Genomic DNA, 22,341 nt, shown 5'->3' with positions numbered 1-22,341 from the left:
AACGATCGTTCTGAGCACCACGACCTCTACCACGTGGTGCCTGCTGCGAACCACCACGACCTCCTCTAGATGAGTTACCATTATTACGTTCATTTAGAACAGGACAATTGAATTTAATGTGACCCTCTTGTCTACAATAAGCACATTGATTGTACCCTAACGAGGATCTTTGGGAAGAGGAGTTATTACGAGTTTGTGATCGGTTCGATTGCGGCTGCGATCTATTTTGTTGCGAATTATTCTGATTCGAACGTGGAGGATACGCTTGCTGAAGCAGCACTTTAGTTTTTAGCTCTTTCGTCTTTTTATCAGCACGGTCGCTCTCCTCTTTCTCTCTATTCTCATAATATTGTGCCGTAGCCAATATCTGAGCTGAGGTAGAAACGGCCCATGCACTTTCTGAATTCTTTAATTTATTGCTCAAATCGGGCAGTAAGTTCGAAACAAATTTATCCACGAACAACCTTTGACCACCCTCAGTGCTCATATCCTGACCACTATGGTCGATGAATGCCTCCTCGAACCTCGTGAAAAAGTCGGAAACACTCTCGTCCTTCTTTTGCTTACAAGCTGACAATTTGTCCCAATTTACCCTCATAGCTGGCATAAGAGTTTTCATTAACGTTATTATTCTTTGAGGGAGAGCAGTAATCAACTGGTCAGGCTTAGCACCACCAACTTGCAACCCATCCGCCGCTATAATGGCCGCCCAATCACCACCTAATTCGTTTGCGTGATTTTCCTGACGAATCTTAGCCCATACCGGTTGCGGTACAACATTACCAAACAGCATGTCAATATCGGCGAGATTCATTACAGTAGCGTCTACGAGCTGCGATAATTCTTTATAATACCCCGCAGGATTTTTGCGAGGGTCGGGCAAAGATTGCTTCACCTGTAACACTTCTGATCTTTTCCATGGGAGGTGTATCCATACTCTCTGGAAGAATGGCGGGATCGGGGGGTTTGCCCCAGGATTACCTGGCATCCACACTGGTGGAACTTCCCGCATAGGAAACTGACCAGACTCATCTGGCTGTCTTTCAATATCCTCAACAAACAAGGCTTGAGGTATAGGAGTGGGACGAAAAGATAGCAACCGTTCAACGGCTCGTCGAACGTTGGTATCCACTATCAGTCCAGCCGAAAACTGAAGCTGTAAATCAGACAACGCGGTCAGCACCTCGTCAGGTGCGTCGGCCGATATCTGATCACGAAGGACCTTGCACATTTCCTCGAACACAAATCTCTGGGTTGGTATATTGAACTGACAAAACGTGTCGAGTACAATACGGGGTGGATTTCTAAGGGGGTGCGTCATCCAACCCATCGCCATAGTATATAGCGAAGCACGTTCCCTATTACCTGGAAGCTGACTACGTCTCTGAGGACCATCTGAACCAGCGGACCCAAGAACAGGTCCGAGCGAATGAAAGAAGCTAGCCGCAAGAGGAGAATTACGACTACGAGTAGAGGGAGAAGTATAGGACACAGGACTAACAAGTGAAGGAGTAGAAACAGAAACAACAGCAGGGGTTAACAGAGCAGGAGCAGTAGCGGGAGCAGGAGTATGTGGAAGCGGAGGAGCAGTAGGAATAGCAACAGACGAAGGAGCAGGAACAGTCAGAAGAATGGGTGCAGGTTGAGGAACAGGCAAAGGAAGAATAGGTGCAGGAACAGGTACAGGGGGAATCACAGGGGCTGTGGTACCCTGTACGTACGGAGGTGGCGATTTCATAAGATAGGACATTAAAGGATCCTCAACTGACTCATCCTTCTTTTCCGACTCCGTAGGCAACGCAGGATAGCACTTATCTATAGTCATACGCTGTAATCTGTCAAACACTTCCTTTTCCCTAACCTCCTTATCATGCTGGAACTGCTCTGCTTTCTTTACAATGGTACCAGCACTATCTCTCTGATTTCGCTTAGTCTGTCTGATTTCTTTCTGTCGGGCTTCTTTACGCCACAACCGAAAGGCATCAAACATGGCCGGCCTTGACTTTTTCGCGAACAATTTAACCTCTAGATTATCTAAGATCGGAGCCTCGAAGCTACCATGTGGTGGCCAGCGAAGGTCACCGTCCTTCTTCGTGTATTTGATCCAGTAATCATTAAAAGTAATCGGGCCTAGCCCATGTTTGCTGTACAGTTCATAAGTGGGAGTTCCAACCGGAGGTATCGGACACGAGTCCTCCAGTCGGGAATCCGTACCACAAGGTCTGAAACAACTAAACAAAGTACTGCGACCAGGCATCTTGCACACTAGCCGAGTTTCACAAACTTCAAGGGTTACGGGATTTACCAAGTCCCAGCAAAGAACAAAAACCCTCGGTTTTTGGCGGCTGCAGTCGTCAAATAACACAACAAAGTACGCTAGCAAAGTGTCACCGACAAAAACACTCACACAGCGTCAACAACAAAAACACTCGCTAAAGTGTCAACAACCAAGAACTCTGGGAGCGACCCACAAATACTTAACTCAAAGATCGATGGCGTCTCCAGGAAGGCCCGTCAATCGTCTCGCTATACCAAGGTCTACGCCAGGCGCCAAAACAGGTCTACAGTCAGGGCAGCAGTCCGTCGCAGCCGTCAGGAGGCGGGAATCTTCGCGGGAAAAGTCTTCGGGCCACTTATTTCGACAACAGGATCGATGAAGCGGAGTGCACCTTCCCTCGGAGATTTCACACGAAGTTCCTCACGATCGTCGGGCTTGGACCGGTACCACTGATGCAGCCCCACGTTGGGCGCCAACTGAAGGACTGGGTTCTTTAAGACCCAGCGGTGCCAGGGCACAACACCTGAAACCTTCGTGGGTAACCTGCTCCGGCGTACGAATCACAGCGACACGGGACACTTCCTTCGGCGTCATAGATTCAAGGTTTATTTGCTGCAGGGAACACAGATATCACGACAAGTACAACTCGTGCAACTTGGGGAGACTGCTTCAAATTGGTTCTGTGGATCGCTCCTTTTATACAGTTTTTACTCATAGGACAACATGGTACACAAAGGTTTACAACCCGGTTCCCACCATTATCCCCCAGAGGGGTCGCTTTGGTCACTTTGATACACATAAGGTCCGGAACATAAGTGCGGAAACATTTGGCGGTTCCCAACTGTAAAAACCCATCTTCCCAACATTAGTGCATTCCAATCGGCAGTAAAACAGATCAAAATAGGAACAAAGACAGGTGCAGAGGAAGACGGAGACAGTGGGGAGATCGGAAAGGGTGTAAAAGGGGAGGTATCGGGGAACACGAGATACAGGCATCAAAGGGACGTGCCTAATGAGATGCACGGCTGAGACAATAAACCGGCACAGCGAGATGAGCCTCGAGCGGGGCCATCTGCCTTACAGTATCATTCCCCTCGTCATAAAGACACTTACAAAGAACATGTGTCTTCCGCAAATATCTTGGGAGTCCCAGGGTCGCGAAGCGGACAGCGTCCGTTCGCTGGCTACTTGAGGGCAAGAGACAAAATGGATGCCGTATCTAAGATGGAACCCGTGGGTACAGATGAAAAACCCACATAACAAACAAACGGTTTAAGTTAGCACAGCGAAACTGCGCACACTTACTAAACTCGTCATTTGCGGTTCATAGATACCAGACTCGACCATATTCGTGCGAGTCGAAAACACCACTTACAATTGTCACGGAACCTCAGATGTGCCTACAGCGGTTTTACAGGATCATGCAGTTGCATGTCCTGAAAAGAAAAGAAAAAAGTAATTGAGTTTGGTTGCCACTCGGGAATGGCTCAAACAAGTGCAGTCACTTGGAGCCCCAAACGGTTAAATAAACCTGTAAAGGAAACACATACACAAATACATAAAGGACACACTATCAGTATGTAATAGTTCTGAATTCATACTCATTTAGACTGTCTTGTTATGCCTCATGAGCATGTCCAGAACGCCAGGGTTGGTAGGTGGACTCCTAATCTGTAAGGGTTTAAAAAGGAGAATTCAGTCCCTTCCTCACTATCCTCAATATGTCCAGTGGGTTTGTTCTAAGGGAAGTTTTTTACTTATACTCACAAAGTCCGCCAAAGTAGGCCTCCTTCCACCCTGCAATGCTCCGCTGGTAATGCTTAGCGTACAGGGATGTGGTATATAAGGGGCCTATGGCGCTCGTTGATTCGTTAATTGACGGATGTGATTTAAAGACCATATATGGGACATCCGCCTCTGTGCCTATCATGACCATTGACCTGTTGGAGGGATACCATGTGTCGCTCTGAGCATGTAAAATGAGTTAGTGACTCTCTTTCTAAATGCGCATGCGCATAGTAGGTTGTATAGATGGTCATTACTGCTCTACGCATGAGTAGAAGGTTAAGTATGCTTAGGTACACTACTCCTTTGTTTACAAAGTTCTGGTACGGTTCATGATTTTAAGCTACTGTATGTGAAACAAAATCTGTGAGTATTTTCAGAACCACTTGGACTTAATAAAGTGGTGGAGGAGGTATAGGCATGGCTACCATTGTTTTGCGGAAGTAAAAAGCACATTTTGATACTTTCCATGGTTCTATCCAGACAATTGACCCCAGGGAATATCATCATTTAGGCCGTCCACATGGGTACCCAAACGGAAAACCCAGCGCTGTTCTTTTTGAAGTAGGCCAGTTTCCGAAGGCAAGCGTTCAATTATGGTCCAGTGTAGATCATTGACACAGTGTTGTTTTTCTAAAAAGTGGGATGCCATTTTTGTGGTTGTTTTTTTGCATCGTATGTTACTCTTGTGTTCTCCAATCCTTACTTTCACTGGTCGGGACGTCATGCCTATGTACTCTAGGCCACATGGGCAAGTAATCATATAGACTACATTTTTTGTGTTGCAGTTTGAGAATTGTCTCTGCTCCCATGATGTGCCATTTCTGAAACGTATTTCTTTACTTTTGCGTGTCAGGTGGCAACTGCTGCAATCTCCACAGCTCCCCACCCAGTGACCCCCACTTCCACCCCCCCAGAACCCACTGGGACACCCTTTCCAGAGAACCCTCCTTTTCCCGCCTCCATGGCCCAAAACTAGGCCAATGGGCCCCCCTGGAGTCGGAAGAATATGTAACCTTGCATCTATTTACTGCTTTTTGCCCAATAGCATTTGTTACATAGCCTGAGGTTATCTAAAAGCAACAGTAGCAGGTCTGAAACAGAAAAAAGGGATCATTTTCTACCCTGTATCCTCAAGCTTATCCCTCCCTCTGAGATTAACTGTAGGAATTTCTCTGTGTCTTCCCCCCGCTGAAAAATCTGCATCCTATTATTATGCATCACCCTCAAAGTTGCGGGCAACGTTAACTGTGCTGTGGCACCCAGCTTCTTCAAAGGATAAAGTAGTTTCCCTAGCTCCCATTGTTTGGTTGCAGTGATTGATGACTCATCTGATCGTATTGCAAAGCTATTTCCATCAACAGTTAATGATTTCATTTTGAGAGCCCTGCTCAGAATCTTCCTGCACGTTGCTTTTGTTTGAGGTTAACCTAAACAGGTCTCTGTGGAGGCTCTGAATATCGGCCATGAGAGCTTGTTCTGTGTAGCCAATTTGCGTTCCTTATTTGATCAATTTGACCACAAATTCCTTAAGGTTATTCCCCTCAGCCCCCTTAGGGATCTTTAACAGCCGGAGGTTGTTTCTTCTTTGAGAGTTTTCGAGGGATATGAACTTTTCTTGAAAACCCACCACTTTTCTTTTAACAGGGTAATCTCTTTCTTATTGTCTTCAGTTTGGGAGGTTAACAACACCACAGATGATTCTAATGCTGCTGTTCTAGCTGCCAGGAAATCCAATTCTCTTCCATTTGCTTGCATGCTGACTTAATCTCGACCTGAGTTGTTTCTGAAATCTTGAATCTGTTTCCGACTTCTGTCGTCAGCAACTGTCTCAAGTCCAAAACTGACTGGGATGCTGCCTGGTCTGATGGTCCATCCTTCGGATCATAACTTGGTGTCTGACTTTGGCCATTACCACCTAATTGTATATCCCTCCATGCCTCTTTCTGGGGTAGGTAGGGTATTAACAGCTGTACCCTGACTCTCAACACCCACCCTTAGTGTTTCTGAGGTACTTCCCTCCAATAACTAAGGGTCGTCTGCCAACACTCGGAATCTATTTGGGCTTAGAATAGTCTTTGTGCTTTTTGGTACTCAGGGAGCACTATTTGGGTGAGAAATGCCTGAATGCTTCAATAATAAAGTTCTTGGCATTACCTTGAAAAAGGTTCGTAGCAAAGGGGTGACCTTTGCTTTGTGCTGCTGAGAGGGCACCTTTACCTTCCTTGGTTTCCCCCTCCTAGAGCTGACTCACTCCTCAACCTTAGCCTCAGCGTGGTCTAAGCGGGCATTTACTGATTTTTTCAGCCTTAAAGAATTCTGATTCTGGGCTGGGTCAAGAGTACCTTGTATACTTTGATGATCGAATAATGGGGGCCCTTTAAGTGGCCCTACCCCTGCACTCCTTGAAACATATCTTCTTTGTTGTGCTGTGGTTACTGACTTTTTCCCCCACATGTTTACTTTTGGGTTCAGCTCCACCCTATTTCTTTGTTCCTCTAGGGAGATTCTCCCTTCCACCCCTAAAATTACTCTCAGATATTCTTCTTGGGCAATGTTTCCCTTATTTCCCCTGCTGCTCTCTTGCTGGGTCTCCCCCTACCTGTATCAGTGTCAGCCGGGACACTCTCAGCAGCTTTCAGGTCTGCTGTGCTTGTGCTGCCCCAGCCATCTTGGACGGGAATCCTCGCTTCTGCCCTCCGCCCCCTTCCGAGATCGAGCGCGGCGCACCACAGATACCGGAACACCCGGCTGGATTGTTCCGCAGCCAACGTCACTGACTCTTTTGCCACTGTGGTAAAGACGGCATGGAAGCAACACTCCTTCTTTGTGCAAATATCCTGCTACCTCATGTTGGAATTTGCCGGGGTGATTGAAGAGAGATTAAGAAAATGGTGGCAAGTGAGTAAGCTATGTCATTCTCTTCTACAAACCTAGGAACTATACCCTGCCCATCTCGGATCATAAGTACCACCTGTATGCACCTCTGGTTCCTTGTTGCTGCTACAATGTTATTTTTGTTTTACCCCCAGCTTAACCCTCTTCTCCTCTAGGGCCAATCTCTTTTCTTACGGATCCAACTGCTTCTCCTCAATTTCTAGGAGGCTGAGCTGGTGCTCCAGATCCTTGGTTCTCCTTTCAGAAGTGATGCTCCTATCACCCCTAGATGTGGAGCCATACCTTGGTTGAATTTTGAGGCCCTCACTCTCATTGTCCCCCTCAGTTTCAGAAAGAACTCTGCCATCTTCTTCATCAACACTGTTAGGGGTGATTTATTATGCCAGTTGGGTCTGGGCTCTCCTTGCCTCTTCCCAATCTCTGAGGTCTTTCTCAAGATGTTCCTTCCTGGCAGTGATACATGGGCTGATTTTCCTGCTCCTGGGGAGCACCCTCAACTCATTGAATGTTAGTGTGAGCAGGGTGGCAAAGTCAATCTCCATGTTCTCCATCTTTAAAAACTTTTTGCAACTTTTATGAAGATTGGTTGTTGACTTCTTTAGCCTCAGAAAGACAGTCCCTTTGATCTACAGAATTTGACAAATTTTAAAACTACTTGCTCAATGTAGACATAGCAGGTCCTTTAAGTGGTTGCCATCTATTATGTGTTCATATAATTGCAATATTATATTTATTGAATACATTTGATATATTTTTGATATTTGTGTTTCTGTGGTTTACATTTTAGAAGGTCAGTGTTTCATGTTCTACTATTATCAGTGAAGGTTAGCACTTTAGATGGTGCAAACAGGCAGGAATATTTTGTTTTGATGATACTCCTTGTTTTCCCCTGTTTTTCCTTCCTGTTATAGTCTCAGCGGCCCCCTTCCGTGTGAGAGGGTGCTAGTGTGCCATATTTCTTCCAGGAAAGTGCCCCAAGGGTACAACCTGGTCAGTGGCCAGAGGGCTACCATGTCCCCTCTCTCTTGGTGTCGACTTTAAGGCACTGTGTGGCATCTGCTGATCCCAGAGTGCACTAATCTGGGATTTCTTAATAAGTCTGCACCCTTCCTCAATTGTGAGCAGTTTAGTAGCCCAACTTAGAAGTGTGGCTACCTGGGGGCTGCACGTCTGAGCGAAAACCTGTTTGGCCACAGGTCTTCCCTCTCTGTTCTTGTCTCCAGCCTATCCACCTGAACACATGGCAGCCCTTCAAGAGTGCTATCACCATTTGCTTACCAAAGGCACCTTTTCCTTTGACATTCACTTTTTGGGCTAACACCCAGAGTGACTTTGTGTAAGGGGGAGTTGATACCTCCCCCTGCAGTGGACTTCTATTGTTTCCTAAGCCTGGGGGTCATTCACACGACTCCCCGGGCGGGCAGAAAGCTGTTTGTGGACCAGTGCTATATGAGGCTACTGGAACAGCTTGGTCACAGAATGGAAACTTTCTAAAAGTTGATTTACATTAATAGTGGCATTAAATTTGACCTGGGCATCAGGTGGGGTTTAATGCCACTATTAATTTGGTACCTTACCGGGCCCAGTTAGGTAGTTCCATTCGGAAGTCAGCCAGGCTGAGGTGCCTTCTGGTAATCCTGTGCTTGCCAATGGAGCTTCTAATTTTTCCACAGCAAAATGACAACTTGAGGAGTTTTGCTGCAAGAACACAAATAAACATACATGTCCCACTTAATAATACACCGTTCTATGCCTAAGAACTCTATAGGCATTCCTTAGGAGATACTTACATTAAAGTGACAACTGTCCTTCCATCTGCAGTGGCAGGCTGGGAGCCAGTTTGTACTTTTTCACACACAGGATGGCACAATCAGTGCTGCAGCCCTGGGTGGACACTCTTCCTTGAATGCTGTTGGTACCCTGTGTACCATATACTGTGAATTTATAAATAAGTCTGTACCTGCCAATTGGGGATAGCCAATTCGATATACACTTTTTAATGAATAAGGTCATCGGCACTGGGGTCTGGTTAGCAGGCCTAAGTGCACTCTCAGAGTTGAAATACCAGCAGCTAGTAGTCCAAATGGAGACAAAATGTGGTGTGAAACTTGCAAAAAACCTGATTCCTTACACCCCAAATACGGGAGTGTGTCCGAAGGGGATATCTCAATCTTCAATTTCCAAAGTTTCTACTGGGCCTCACAGCTCACACAGGTGAATAGCTGGATATTCTTACCCAACGAAAACCTCGCTCAGGATAGCTAGGCATGCTATGAGAGATAAGGTCTTCTTGCATCCAGTATATGACAGAGTAACATGCCTACAACTGTATTTGTAAAATCCTGGCAATTGACCTATACACTTGTGTTGTGGAAGGACACTGTGACCCAGGATACATTATAATGAACAGGAAGAGGACAATGAGATCTTACAATGCCAGAAGATTCCAAGGGATAGGACATGAATTGGTTGATCAAGCCAGGGGACATACGGGGAGTCTCAAGTATGAAAACGTTTGAGAAGCTGTTCAAGGTTCTATGTTATGTGTCCTACCAAATTCCTAAAACACTTGCAGCTCAGACAAGCCCTCTAGAAAAACCTGACATTTAATGAAGGTATGCCAACAAGCATTTTGGAAAGCGCTGAAGACCTGGCTTTTTGCCTGCCCCTAACATGCAGTTCTTCACTCTCCCTCTTTTGCAGGTTATGCTATCAGCACTGGGACAACTCTGTCTGAGGTAGTTGCACACTTTACAAGTGCTCTTGAATTGTATACCAGGCTGTTGTTCCACAGAGAATGGCATATTGCATCAACTATTTTCAAAAAAGTGATTTCTGTTACCCATAAAACATTAAGAAATAATTCCGCTCAAACCATGCCGCCTATTAAAGCTCTGTCTGTCTGTGCTTAATTTGTAAAAATGTAAGTGCCATAGCCCAAGGTCTTTCACTGCAGCTAACATTACCCACAATTCCTGCAACTGCTGCCAAACACCAACTTTACATACTAATCATCACACTTAAACCAGTGTGAAATTGTGAACAATTCTAGGTCACCTCAAGCTTTAGAAAATGCCTTGAAGTGCGAGTTCTGTATATTTTTTTTTTCGCAAAGCACTGGCATAGGCCAGCACAAATTAAAGACTCCTGACGACCCATGGAAGACTGACTGGCAGGAAGCACTGTCACATCCAAGAAAAGTAGCAGTTGGCAGCAGTGGCGTCTGGCAGGGAAAGATGCAGGGGTGGGGGGGGGGGGAACAATATATATATATATTTTGGCCTATACAGCCTGTGCAGGCTGTCTCCTACCTGCTTCAAGTGCATAAAGGAAGTGTTCTGATGCACAGGAGAATGAGTGGGCCCCAGTAAAACTGCAAGAGTCTTGCATAGTATCACTGAATGCAACGTCATTGTTTTGTGCCAATCTGAGTTATCCTGTGTGTAAAACAATTTATGTGTGTATGTATTTAGAAAAAAAATCTAGAAATGAATCCTAAGAATTTTTGGACAATCGTGAAGAATCTAGAAATAATGACAAATTAAAATTGTCAAAATATATGTTGAATGAATGCAGGATTCCTCAGTTAACGCCTTCACGCTCTACCTACATGTGTTGGGCCCTGCAAAACCATTCCCTATATCTTACGAAATGGTGCTATCTCTTGGCAAGTGAACTTCCCAAGGGTTCATGTAACACCATTGTAAAGCAGCCCGACGTCTGTTTAGCAGGAGCCATTTCTAATACAACGTGAACATTAATTAAACACTATATAATATTCCATATGGATAATAAAAAGTGTCACACACTCCATAAATAACTTTATAGAGCCCTAATTGATTGTTTCGTCCATCTCTGATTGAGACCTCAAAGGAGTAAATAGCATCACAAAATGAAAAACTAACCAAAAGCCATAGCATGCATTTGCTTCTCCAGCAGCGCTCCTATTTAAAATAGAATCAGTTTCAGATAGTAGTCCTATTGAAATATTTGTTCCAGAAAAAAAAGTGTTCACTATTTTAAGCAGCTACGGCACATTCTCACATTAAAGCAGAAGCTAAAACTTTGCTGTAACATTAACTTCTTCTCACTCTCGGTAAACAAGTAATCAATCCCCTGTTTCATGAGAAGTATTTCAGTGAAGTGGTTGCACAGTGCTGCTGTGAGAGACATTTTCCGCGGACTGGCAATGTCGCCATGGAAGCGGAGACTATTGTGCGACGACATCACCATGGGAACACAACCCCTTCCCTTTTTTACTCCATTGTTTGTAAGCTCTTCTTCTCTCTCTCTTCCTGCCCTGTAGGTTAACCTGGACCTGACCGCGCTCCTTGACAGTGAAGATAAAAAGTCCAAGAACAAAAGGGGAGTCCTGCCAAAGCATGCGACCAATATAATGCGATCCTGGCTTTTCCAGCATCTAATGGTGAGAGAAGTGGAGTGGTGTGCACTGGGGCGCTAACCCACTAACCTGTCATTCTAAGGTGGGATGTTTACTCTTTGGCGACCAATATTTTCTATTGGTTGCTGCATTGACATATTAGCACTGGTGTATGGGGTTACAGGTAATGTAAATGTTGGGCAACTCCAGTCCATTGAAAATAGATTTGTGAGCTGTCTTTTATCAGTTCCGAACTCGGTATCCACCTATATAGGCCTTGCAGAACTTGGGTTAAATGATCTAACTGATGTCGCCCGGCTTGCCCCGTTACTATTATGGGTTAAGATTTGGTGAACGACTGCTTAGCAGTAGATAGAAATATATTAAGCAGACTTTTCAACAACTAGGTCAAATTGATCTTTACACTAATCCTTCATCTCTGTCTTGTCCAAAGAACATGTGGAACCCCTTTTTATTGATTATTTATTTAAAGATCATGAGCAAATGGTTTAAAATCTGCAAACGGTAATTGCCCAGTCTAAACTGATTACAACTACGGGGTTGGAGCCATATCTAGTTTTAATTCGTAATTTTCAACACATGTTTTATCGGACCAGGTTTAGATATACATTGTATGCAACTTTCCCACACAGGGTACTTGGTTCAGGCCCCTCCCTAGATGCCCCTGCAATAATTTGTCCACACTGTCCACTACATGTCATTTTGTCCTATTTATAAATCTGTGCGAACCATTTTTTACTACCCATTGTACGGTCTGCAAATATCAGACACCATTTACCTGCTATGTGTTTTTTAAAGCATCTTGGCGCCTCGGAAATATGATGTGCAGTGTTAAATTACATTAGGAGTGCATTGAGTATCAGGCATAGGCAAAGTGGGCCCTGGCCCAGAGTGCCAGTCTTTCAGGTGGCTCCGTGATAGAGCCAGCCCTGTTCTGCAGAGAGTCTTGCCCTGATGACCTTGAACAATTCTTTAATAGATTGCAAGAAAAACACAGTTTTCCTTTAATGTTTTTTTTATGTGGGTGATGCATGTGAGTGTTTTACAGACTTTGCAGAGAATGTTTTTAAAAACTACTCACAAACTTTCTCTCAGGGCAGAATTTACAGTGTGGTTTGTGGCTGAGGGCCGCACCGGTGGAGGTGGGGTCAGTGGGGGTGGGGGGAAGGGCTAGAGAAAAAAAACTGTGACTATGAGGTTGAACACAGGCCCCTGCAGCGGACACCTTCGTCCACTGAGCCAACAGACCCGGCATACACACATCTCTCTCTCTCCCCTCTCTCTATCTCTATCTCTCCCTCCCTCTCTCTGTCTCCCTCCCTCTGTCTCCCTCCATCTCTCTATCTCTCTCTCTCTCGCTCTCTCGCTCCCTCCTTCCCTCTCTCTGTCTCACTCTGTCTCCCTCTGTCTCACTCACTCTGTCTCCCACTCTCTCTCTCTGTCTCCCTCTCTTTCTCTTTCTGTCTCCCTCCCTCTCTTTCAATCCCTCTCTGTCTCCCTCTGTCCGTCTCCCTCTGTCCGTTTCTCTCTGTCCGTCTCCCACTGTCTGTCACTCTCCCTCTATCTCCCTCCCTCTGTCTCCCTCCCTCTGTCTCCCTCCCTCTGTCTGTCTCCCTCCCTCTGTCTCTCTCCCTCTGTCTGTCACCCTCTGTCTCCCTCTGTCTCCCTCTCTCTGTCTCCCTCCAACTCTGTCTCCCTCTCTCTCTGTCTCCCTCCATCCCTCCCTCTGTCTCCCTCCCTCTGTCTCCCTCCCCTCACTCCGTTTCCTCCTGACTCCCTCTCTGTCTCCGTCTCTCTCCCTCCCCCTCCCTCCTTCTGTCTCCCTTTCTCTCCCTTCCTCTCCCTCCCTCTGTCTCCCTCTCCGTCTTTGTCATTCTGCCTCTATCTGTCTGTTCCTCTCCTTGCCTCTATCAGTCTCTGTCTGTCCCTGTCTCTGTCTCCCTCCCTCTGTCTCCATCTCCATCTCCCTCCCTCCAGCTCCCTCTCTCTCCCTCCCTCTGTCTCCCTCACTCTGTCTCCCTCTCTCTGTGTCCCTCCCTCCCTCTATCTCCCTCCCTCCCTCTGTCTTCCTCCCTCTATCTGTCTCCCTTCCTCTGTCTGTCTCCCTCCCTCTGTCTCCCTCTGTCTCCCTCTCCCTCCCTCTGTCTCTCTCTGACTCGCTCCCTCTGTATCCCTCCCACTCCCTCTCTCGGTCTCCCTCCCTCTGCCTCCCTCCCTCTGTCCCCCTCCCTCTGTCTCCCTCTCTCTCTGTCTCCCTCTCTCTCTCTGTCTGTCTCTGTCTCCCTCTCCCTCATTCCGTCTCCCCTAACTCCCTCTGTCTCCCTCTCTCTCTGTCTGCCTCTCTCTGTCTCCCTCTCTCTGTCTCCCTCTCTATCCCTCCCTCTCCCTCCCTCTGTCACCCTCTGTCTCCCTTTCTCTCCCTCTCCCTCCCTCTGTCTCCCTTTCTCTCCCTCTCTGTCTCTCTGTCACTCTGCATCTATCTGTCTGTTCCTGTCCTTGCCTTTATCTGTCTCTATCTGTCCTTGTCTCTATCTCCCTCCCTCTGTCTCCCTCTCCATCTCTCTGCCTGTCTCGTCTGCTCTGCCTCTGTCTGTCTCTGTCTGTCTGTGTCTCTGTCTGTCTCTACCTCTATCTCTATTTGTCTGTATCTCTGTCTGTCTCTGCCTCTATCTGTCTCTGTCTCAATCTGTCCCTGCCTCTATCTCTGTCTGTGTCTCTCTGTCTCTCTCTCTCTCTCTCTGTCTCTCTCTGTCTCTATCACTGTCTGTCTATACCTTGATCTGTCTCTGCCTCTATCTGTCTCTGTCTCTATATGTCTTTATCTGTCTCTATTTCTATCTGTCTCACCTCACCCGGCTCTCACTCCCTGCTGCCCTCTGTCCCCTCACCTGGCTCTCACTCCCTGCTGCCCTCTGTCACCTCACCCGGCTCTCACTCCATGCTGCCCACCGTCACCTCACCGGGCTCTCACGCCCTGCTGCCCTCCCACCTCACCTGGGCTCTCACTTCCTGCTGCCCTCCCGCCTCACCTGGGCTCTCACTCCCTGTTGCCCTCCCACCTCACCTTGGTTCTCACTCCTTACTGCCCTCTATCACCTCACCCGGCTCTCACTCCCTGCTGCCCTCCCACCTCTCCGGGATCTCACATCCTGCTGCCTTCCCACTTCACCTGAGCTCTCACTCCCTGCTGCCCTCCCACCTCACCTGGGCTCTCACTCCCTGCTGCCCTCCCACCTCACCTGGGCTCTCACTCCCTGCTGCCCTCCCACCTCACCCGGGCTCTCACTTCCTGCTGCCCTCTCACCTCACCCGGGTGTTGGACTTGGCCCATTTTCCCAAAATGTTTCGCCTTTCACCCCCATATTTTAGGATGTCTCCCCCATGGTAGAGAACTGTCTAGGCCATGTGTGGTGTGAGATGTCATGTGAAATGTAGTGCCCTGGTGTGCGCACTTGTTGTCCCCCATTGTAAAAATGCACCCTGTTGAAATGTCGCTCTCAAAATGGATGCCATGGCTGTGTGTTGTGCCACCTGACTGTGGTGGGTTAGCAGTCTAGTTGTTTGTTCCCAGCCATCCAGCTTTTGGAGGGAAAGCCTGGCACCCAAGGTGCTCTACTCCTCCCACTGAGCCAGTTAGAACCAGTTTTCCCAGAGGCATCCAGAAGCTTCCGGCACTGACTGGTAGGTGGGGTGAGGGGCGCATAAATAAGGGGGCTGTGCCACCATGTGCTCAGTCAGAGCCTGCATATGAATGTGAGGGGACCTGCTGTCAGGAGGTACCGCCACTTGGGCCTGTGTGCTGGACCCTGCACCCCACTAAAATCCCTCTGCTGTCCACAGGGCTAGTGAAAGCCCCACTGCAGGAGTAAAGGCTGCTGTACAGGAGGAGTGCCACGCTACAGTGGAGGATGGTTTTTAAAGCCTACCGCCCTGTCTTGATGAGTGCCCACTGACTGCTGACCTTGCCCAGTAGTGCCTACTGCTCTGCTGCCTGGCCCCTGAAGAAGGAAGGAGCACCCTCTTAGGTCCCTGAGGCTGCTGGTGGGACCGTGCGCCACATGAGCACTACACCTAAAAGTGCCTGGAAGAGAAGAGCGCCTTAGCTGATTGCCAAGGAGCACCTGTGACTGCACCAAGAACGAGGTGAGAAGCACTTCCACCCCAATCTGTGACGCTGTGCCGGGTAGCCCTGGATGAGTGCTGCATTTGATGTGGTAGGGAAAGAGGAGCTGAGGTCTAAGCGCTGCTTGCCCAGGACGGGAAAAAGTCGCTGCCGGATCTGTGCCTGGAAGACCTGTCTGCCCACCTGAAGCGCTGTGCCCCCTACACGCTATTGGGTCCAGGGATGCTGCCTCCAAAGCGCTGTGTTCATAGGGAAGGACTATTGCCTTCTAAGCGCTACAGTGATAGATTCTGCCACCCTAGGGCCAATTTAAATCAAAGCTGGTGCCTACCCCGTGTTTTAGTGCCTTTTCGCGGGTGCCCACCCCTCAAGTGTTTCGAACGCAACGGGAGCCTACCTCGTATTGCCCCGTAAGAAGGAAACTCACCGCTGCGGCCCGGGCGCCGAGGAGAGAGGGCGTTGGGGGCCAGGAGTGCTGCGCGCCCGGGAGACGTGAGCAAAGCGGCGCGGACTTCGCAGCGCTGACGAGGAGAAGAGGCGCCATTGGAGATTGCCAACGCGGTCCCCGAAGGCTAGGGAGGGCCGCCGCGGTAGTGAAGAAAGGCCGCACCAGGCCCCGGAGCGTCCTCCGAGGCCGGCAAGGAGGCAGGCGCAGCCCCACTGTTTCCTCGGGACGCGCCTACCAGGAGCCGCCTCTGATTGACTTTGGTTCCCGGCCCTTGGGAGCTGCGCATCCATTTGCTGAGGCTGCCGCGCCTCCCTCAGGCCACATCCCCGCCCCCCGACCCGCCAGGCCTGGACCAAGCAGCAAGGGCCTCCTGGAGGTTATAAGCCACAGGTAACACCCCCCGGGGGAGGGCGGAAGACAGTGGTGACAGCGGAGGCTTCCGAGGAGCCTCGAGAGAGCAGAGAGGCATCCTCGCGACCACCCCGCCCCGCCGTAGATTGCAGTCGGCCCCATTGGCCTGGATTAACCCTATAAAGGCCTTGTGTAACCCTCTAAGGGTCCAAACCATCCCCGGGGTCTATAGGAAGTACCAGAACTGTCCAGAGGGATACAGAGCTCAGATCAGAGGATAGAATCACTATTAGACCTCCGGGCTCTACCATAGTTGAATGGGGGACTGCCTTGGTTATTGATGTACTGTTCTTGAAGTCACCCCCTGGCTAGGGAATATCCTTTTTGAGAGCTCCCCAGCCTGGGAACTGGTCATGAGGCTTGGTTGATGTGGGAATGCCAAATCCCTGCCCAGGGAATGTTAAAGTTGTTCTTGTCATCCCCCCTGAATAGTAGTAATGGTCCATGTGCAGGAGTGAACTCTTTTGATGCCTATGTTTAGTGGGAATGTTCTTTCCGCCTACCCTTGAGCATGAAACACTGGTTATGTTACTGTTCCCCTCCTACTCTATGTTTTATGTTACTGGTACGCCATTTAGATCTCTGTGGAGCTGCTTTAAAATACTCCTTGCACAAGAGATGTTTGATGTTGACACCAGTTCTATGAGATGTGACCTTTAATGAACCTAGTTTAAGAGGAATGTGTTTGCCTAGACGGCCCTACATAACAACGAGATACTTGCAGTGTTATTTGCCTGAGGTTTCAGAAATGTTCAATGCTTGACCTGAGGCCTACCGCAGGAGATCAAGCAGGTTTTATGATAAAGGGGATCATGTCATGGCATTGATGCCATTTTGATGCACACTATGGGGCTGATTAGGATGGCGGTGAATCTGCATCCTCCGGGCCGGCGAAAGCCACCGCCGACCTGGAGGATGCGGATTCACCGCCACGGACATTGGAAACACCCACCGCCACATTGGGATGGCGGTGGGATCAGCGGCGGACGGAAAGACACCGCCAGCCATATTAGGATGCAGGCTGAAACATGCTTTTCCACAGCGGCTTTTCCGCTGTGGAAAAGCATGTGGTCTTTTGTGTTTGGGGGCCCGTTGCGGGCCCCCAGGGTGTTGGGGGGTGGGGGGTGCACATGGGGGTACCTATGATAGTTTGGCCTGTACACCAAGGTGTGGCTGTTTGGCTTTAAGATTGAAATATATTGCCTAGTAGTCTGTCCATGGAAGGGCGGTCAGACTGGACAGGGTAACGTCGGGTTTGCTTGTGAAAATCCTGTCTAACGTGTGCCCTGCCAAGTGGGTGGATTCAGTTATGATTTGATTAAGATTGAAGGCCTCAAGATTGTTGAGCAGCCGGGCGGTGTCAGTGTTGGTTTTAGACCCTAGGTGGTAGTTAAAATCCCCCAGGATTGTAAGATAGTGAGGGTAGGTATAGGTTTCTACAAGCGTCAAAAGAGCTTGAGAAAAAGTTGCTTTGGAGCCAGGTGGACGATTTATAAGAATCCCTTGAAAGGTCTGAAAGTTATTTTGTTTAATGCGAAAATGCAATGCTTCCGCGGGCAGGGCGGTAATCTCCTCCACCTGAACTTTGAAGTGGTCCTGATAGAAGTTACTATCCTAACATAGGACAGTGACCTATGAACTTTCATCAAAGAGCTGCATACAAACTTTGCTTTTTTGTGTTGTGATATAGTTAGAAGGTCTCCAGACTTCCATTATTCTAATGTTGCTAAAAAGAGTTTGTTTGGGCAGTTATATATTTTTATCAGTAAAGCAACCCCCAACCACTGGAGTACTCTTTAAATCCTGAGTTTGTGCTTCTCCAGACCAAACCCTTGGCAATATATTGCCCACCAGTATGGATGACGTGATTTCTACACCTTGTGATTCTCATTGGTTTACGTGACATTCCCCATAGACTGATTTATTGTCTCTGTATAATGTGTGCTGTGATGTAAAGTACTGTGACACCCTACCTACATTGATATGATTAGCGCTATACAACAAATGAAATGCATACAAGAGAGGGGCAACGGAGAAATGATGGGCACTAGTGAAGGGTGGCAGTGAGGGAATCCGAGGAGGAGGTCATGGGGTGGGGGAGCTACGGAGAGATGAGGGACGCTGGTGGAGGGTGGCAGTGAGGGTATCCGAGGAGGAGGTCACGGGGTGTGGGTGGAGCTATGGAGAGATTAGGGTTGCTTTTGGAGGGAGGGAGTGATGGAGTCAGAGGAGGAGGTCAAGGGGTGGGGGAAACTACAGAGATATGAGGGGCACTAGTGGAGGGTGGCAGTGAGGGAATCTGAGACGGAGGTCACAGGTTAGAGGGGAACTACAGAGAGATGAGGGGCACAAGTGGAGGGTGGCAGTGAGGGAATCTGAGGAGGAGGTCACAGGGTGGGGGTACTACAGAGAGATGAGGGGCACTAGTGGAGTGTGGCAGTGAGGGAGTCAGAGGAGGAGGTCAAGGGGTGGGGGAAACTACAGAGATATGAGGGGCACTAGTGGAGGGTGGCAGTGAGGGAAGCCGAGGAGGAGGTAATGGGGAGCAGGGTGGGCGGCACTAGTGGAGGGTGGCAGTGAGGGAAGCCGAGGAGGAGGTAATGGGGTGGGGAGGATGGGGGGCACTAGTGGAGGGTGGCAGTGAGGGAAGCCGAGGAGGAGGTAATGGGGTGGGGAAGGTAAGGGGCACTAGTGGAGGGTGGCAGTGAGAGAATCAGATGTCATGATGTGGGGAGGGAACTACAGAGAGATGAGAGGCACTAGTGGAGGGTGGCAGTGAGGGAATCGGAGAAGGAGGTAATGGGGTGGGGGGAACTACACAGAGATGAGGAGCACTGGTAGGGTGGTAGTGAGGGAATCCGAGGAGGAGGTAATAGGGTAGGGGGCTACGGAGAAATGAGGGGCACTAGTCTAGGGTGGCAGTGAGGGAAGCCGAGGAGAAGGGCATGGGGTGGGGGGACTACAGAGAGATGAGGGGCGCTGGTGGAGGATAGCAGTGAGGGAATCTGAGGAGAAGGTTTTGGGGTGGGCGGAACTACGGAGAGATGAGGGGCACTGGCGGAGTGTGGCAGTGAGGTAATCTGAGGAGGAGGTGATTTCGTGAGGGTGCTACAGAGAGATGAGAGGCACAAGTAGAGGGTGGCAGTGAAGGAGGCCGAGGAGGAGGCCAAGGGGTGGGGGGAACTACAGAGAGATGAGAGGCAAAATTGGAGGGTGGCAGTGAGGGAATCCGAGGAGGTGATCATGGGGTGGGGGAGCTACGTAGAGATGAAGGGCACTGTTGGAGGGTGGTAGTAAAGTTATTTAGAAAGTGGTCATTGGTGGGGCGCCAAAAAAGACTTTTGCACCAGCACTAAAGCCGACCCTGTCATGACCTTTCTGTTTTCCTTTATTTAATGAACAGTTGGGTGATTAGGACAACTGGAGCATACTTTAATGTTCATGCTAATTACATTTACTGCTATATTCAATGTTTCAAGTTTGAAGGTGATTTTACTACTGTTTTTTACTGAGAATAATAAGAGTGGAACCGAATGGTGGCTGAGATTGGGCCCAAGGTCCGCAGTGAGATAAGGTGTAGTGGTGAGGGGTGGTTGAAAAGTGGATAATCAAGCCTGTAAGGGAGTGCGCTGCAGAGTCAGGGGTCATGTGGAGGTAGTAATGAAAAGGGTTTCTCCCTGAGTAGTTTCATTTTCCTGATACCCCCACCTTAGAAACCTCCTCATCCCATCAAAGGGACATTACATGGGGAAAAAAACACTTTTTGAGTGATAACATTTAGAAAGAGACTTGCAAAAGAGTGCATTTTACTGTGCCTGGTAAGACTAAGGAGAGATAAAGGAGGGCCCAGAAGCAGGCCTGGCTAGATGTATAAGTGACAAATTGGGCCAGCAGTGGCCCACACAAATGCACCCTTGGCCCACCCAAATAAAAATTCCTGGAGCCGGGCCTGCTGGGGTCTCTTGAAATGTGGCACTGTCTCCGATACAAGGCTGTTTCTTTCAGTGTTGTGGGTCTCTCTCAAGTAGTTTCGGTGTCTCTCATAAAATTCTGAGGTCAGCCCCCTTTCTAGTTCAGTGTAGCATGCAAGGGCCTTTTGGAGTCACAAATAGACTTTGTGTTACTGGCGCGGGTCCGAGAACAGCGCACGCCCGATGCTCTGACACGGATCCCTCTCCTGTGCACTGCACAAAGATGCATTTTTAAGTTATTTGTTTTGTGTAAGCGTGAGTTTCTTACACTATACGCATGCGCACCAAAGCAGTGGCGTAACGAAACTTGAGGGGGCCCCCCTGCAAACTACATGGAGGGGGCCCCCTCCCATCCTCCGTGCCAGTCTAGAGCTCTCAGGCCAGCGACCCGCCATACTGCAGGGGATGCGGGGCTATTGTTATGCCACTGTCACCAATCCAGCCGTTATAAGTAACACTGGATGGTGGAGTTAAAGGTTGGGCGTAGTCTGCCGGCAGGCTATCATAGGTGGCGGTCCGTTCATTACAGGGCCCCTGCCATCAGTACACCAGGGAAGTTTGCTCAATGTTAGGTGGGTTTCCTGATGCAGACTCCTGTCATGATATACAACATCGGGACCACTCATCGTTCAGTTTTGACAAAAGTGCATCCACTGCTCCTTCTTGTTTCTGTTTTAAAACATTAGACAAAGCGACAATGCAGTATTTCAAAACCAGATGTAACTACAAAGAGCACATTTTGATAATACATTTTTATTAGTAGACAATAGCAATCTTAAGAGCCATTGCATAGCTTCATACACTCTTTGATCCAAATTCCATCACAGTCTCTCAGTCTATCTCTCTCTCTGTCAGTCAGTCAGTCAGTCAGTCAGTCTCTCTCTCTCTCTGTCAGTCTCTCTATCTCTCTCTCTTTCTGTCAGTCAGTCTCTCTCTGTCAGTCAGTCAGTCTCTCTCTGTCAGTATCTCTCTGTTTTTAATCTCTCTCTCAGTCAGTCAGTCTATCTCTGTCAGTCTCTGTCTTTCTGTGAGTCAGTCTCTCAGACAGTTTCTCTCTGCCAGTCTCTCAAGTCAGTCAGTCTCTCTCTCTGTCAGCCAGTCTCTCTCTCACAGTCTGTCTCTCTCTCTGTCAGTCTCCCTCTCCCTGTCAGTCAGTCTCCCTCTCTCTGTCAGTCTCTCTCTCAGTCAGTAAGTCTCTCTCTGTCAGTCCCTCTCTCTGTCAGTCTCTCTCTCAGTCTCTCTCTTTCAATCTCTCTCTCAGTCAGTCAGTCTCTCTCTCTCTGTCAGTCTCTCTCTCTCTCTCTGTCAGTCTCTCTCTCTCAGTCACTCTCTCTGTCAGTCTTCCAGACAGTCTCTCTCTCTCTCTCTCTCCTCGGTCAGTCTCTCTCAGTCAGTCATTCTCTCTCTCTCACAGTCATCCAGTCTCTCTCAGTGAGTCTCTCTCTCTCTCTCCCAGTCAGTGACTCTCTCTGTCAGTCAGTCTCTCTCTGTCAGTCTCTCTTTCTCTCAGTCTCAGTTGCTGTATTTAATCTAGGCGCCTTGACGCCCACTGGGCTAAGTACGCGCGATACAAGAATCTCCTCATTCATTCATTCAGTCATTCTCTCTTTCTCTCAGTCAGTCTCTCTCTCTCTGTTGGTCAGTCTCTCTCTCTCTCTGTCGGTCAGTCTCTCTTTCTCTGTCAGTCTCCCAGTCTCTCTGTCAGTCAGTCTCTCTCTCTCAGTCAGTCTCTCTCTCTCTGTCAGTCTCTCTCTCTCTGTCAGTCTCTCTCTCAGTCAGTCAGTCTCCTAGTCAGTCAGTCTCTCAGTCTCTCTCTCCTAGTCTCTCTCTTTGAGTCAGTCAGTCTTTCTTAGTCAGTCATTCCCTCTCCCTCAGTCAGTCTTCAAGACAGTCTCTCTCTCTCTCTCCCTCTGTCAGTCTCTCTCAGTCAGTCATTCTCTCTCTCTCGCAGTCAGCCAGTCTCTCTCAGTGAGTCTCTCTCTCTCTCAGTCAGTGACTCTCTCTGTCAGTCTCTCTCTCTCTGTC

The 22,341-nt window shown here is 48.6% G+C and overlaps 1 protein-coding gene across 1 annotated transcript in view; it reads left to right on the top strand.

Annotated features, from left to right (window-relative positions):
* PKNOX2 (PBX/knotted 1 homeobox 2) overlaps positions 1–22,341 on the top strand; it is a 1,229,177-nt gene that overhangs the window by 963,498 nt on the left and 243,338 nt on the right. Inside the window, exon 8 of the mRNA XM_086957319.1 lies at positions 11,268–11,387. Coding sequence (XP_086813445.1) covers positions 11,268–11,387 — 120 coding nt within the window. The remainder of the gene's footprint in view (positions 1–11,267; positions 11,388–22,341) is intronic.

Source organism: Lissotriton vulgaris, chromosome 2_1 (assembly GCF_964263255.1).
Source record: "Lissotriton vulgaris chromosome 2_1, aLisVul1.2, whole genome shotgun sequence".
Lineage (NCBI taxonomy): Eukaryota > Metazoa > Chordata > Amphibia > Caudata > Salamandridae > Lissotriton > Lissotriton vulgaris.
Note: the sequence above shows the minus strand (reverse complement) of the source record. Positions and strands in the feature narration are given on the sequence as shown.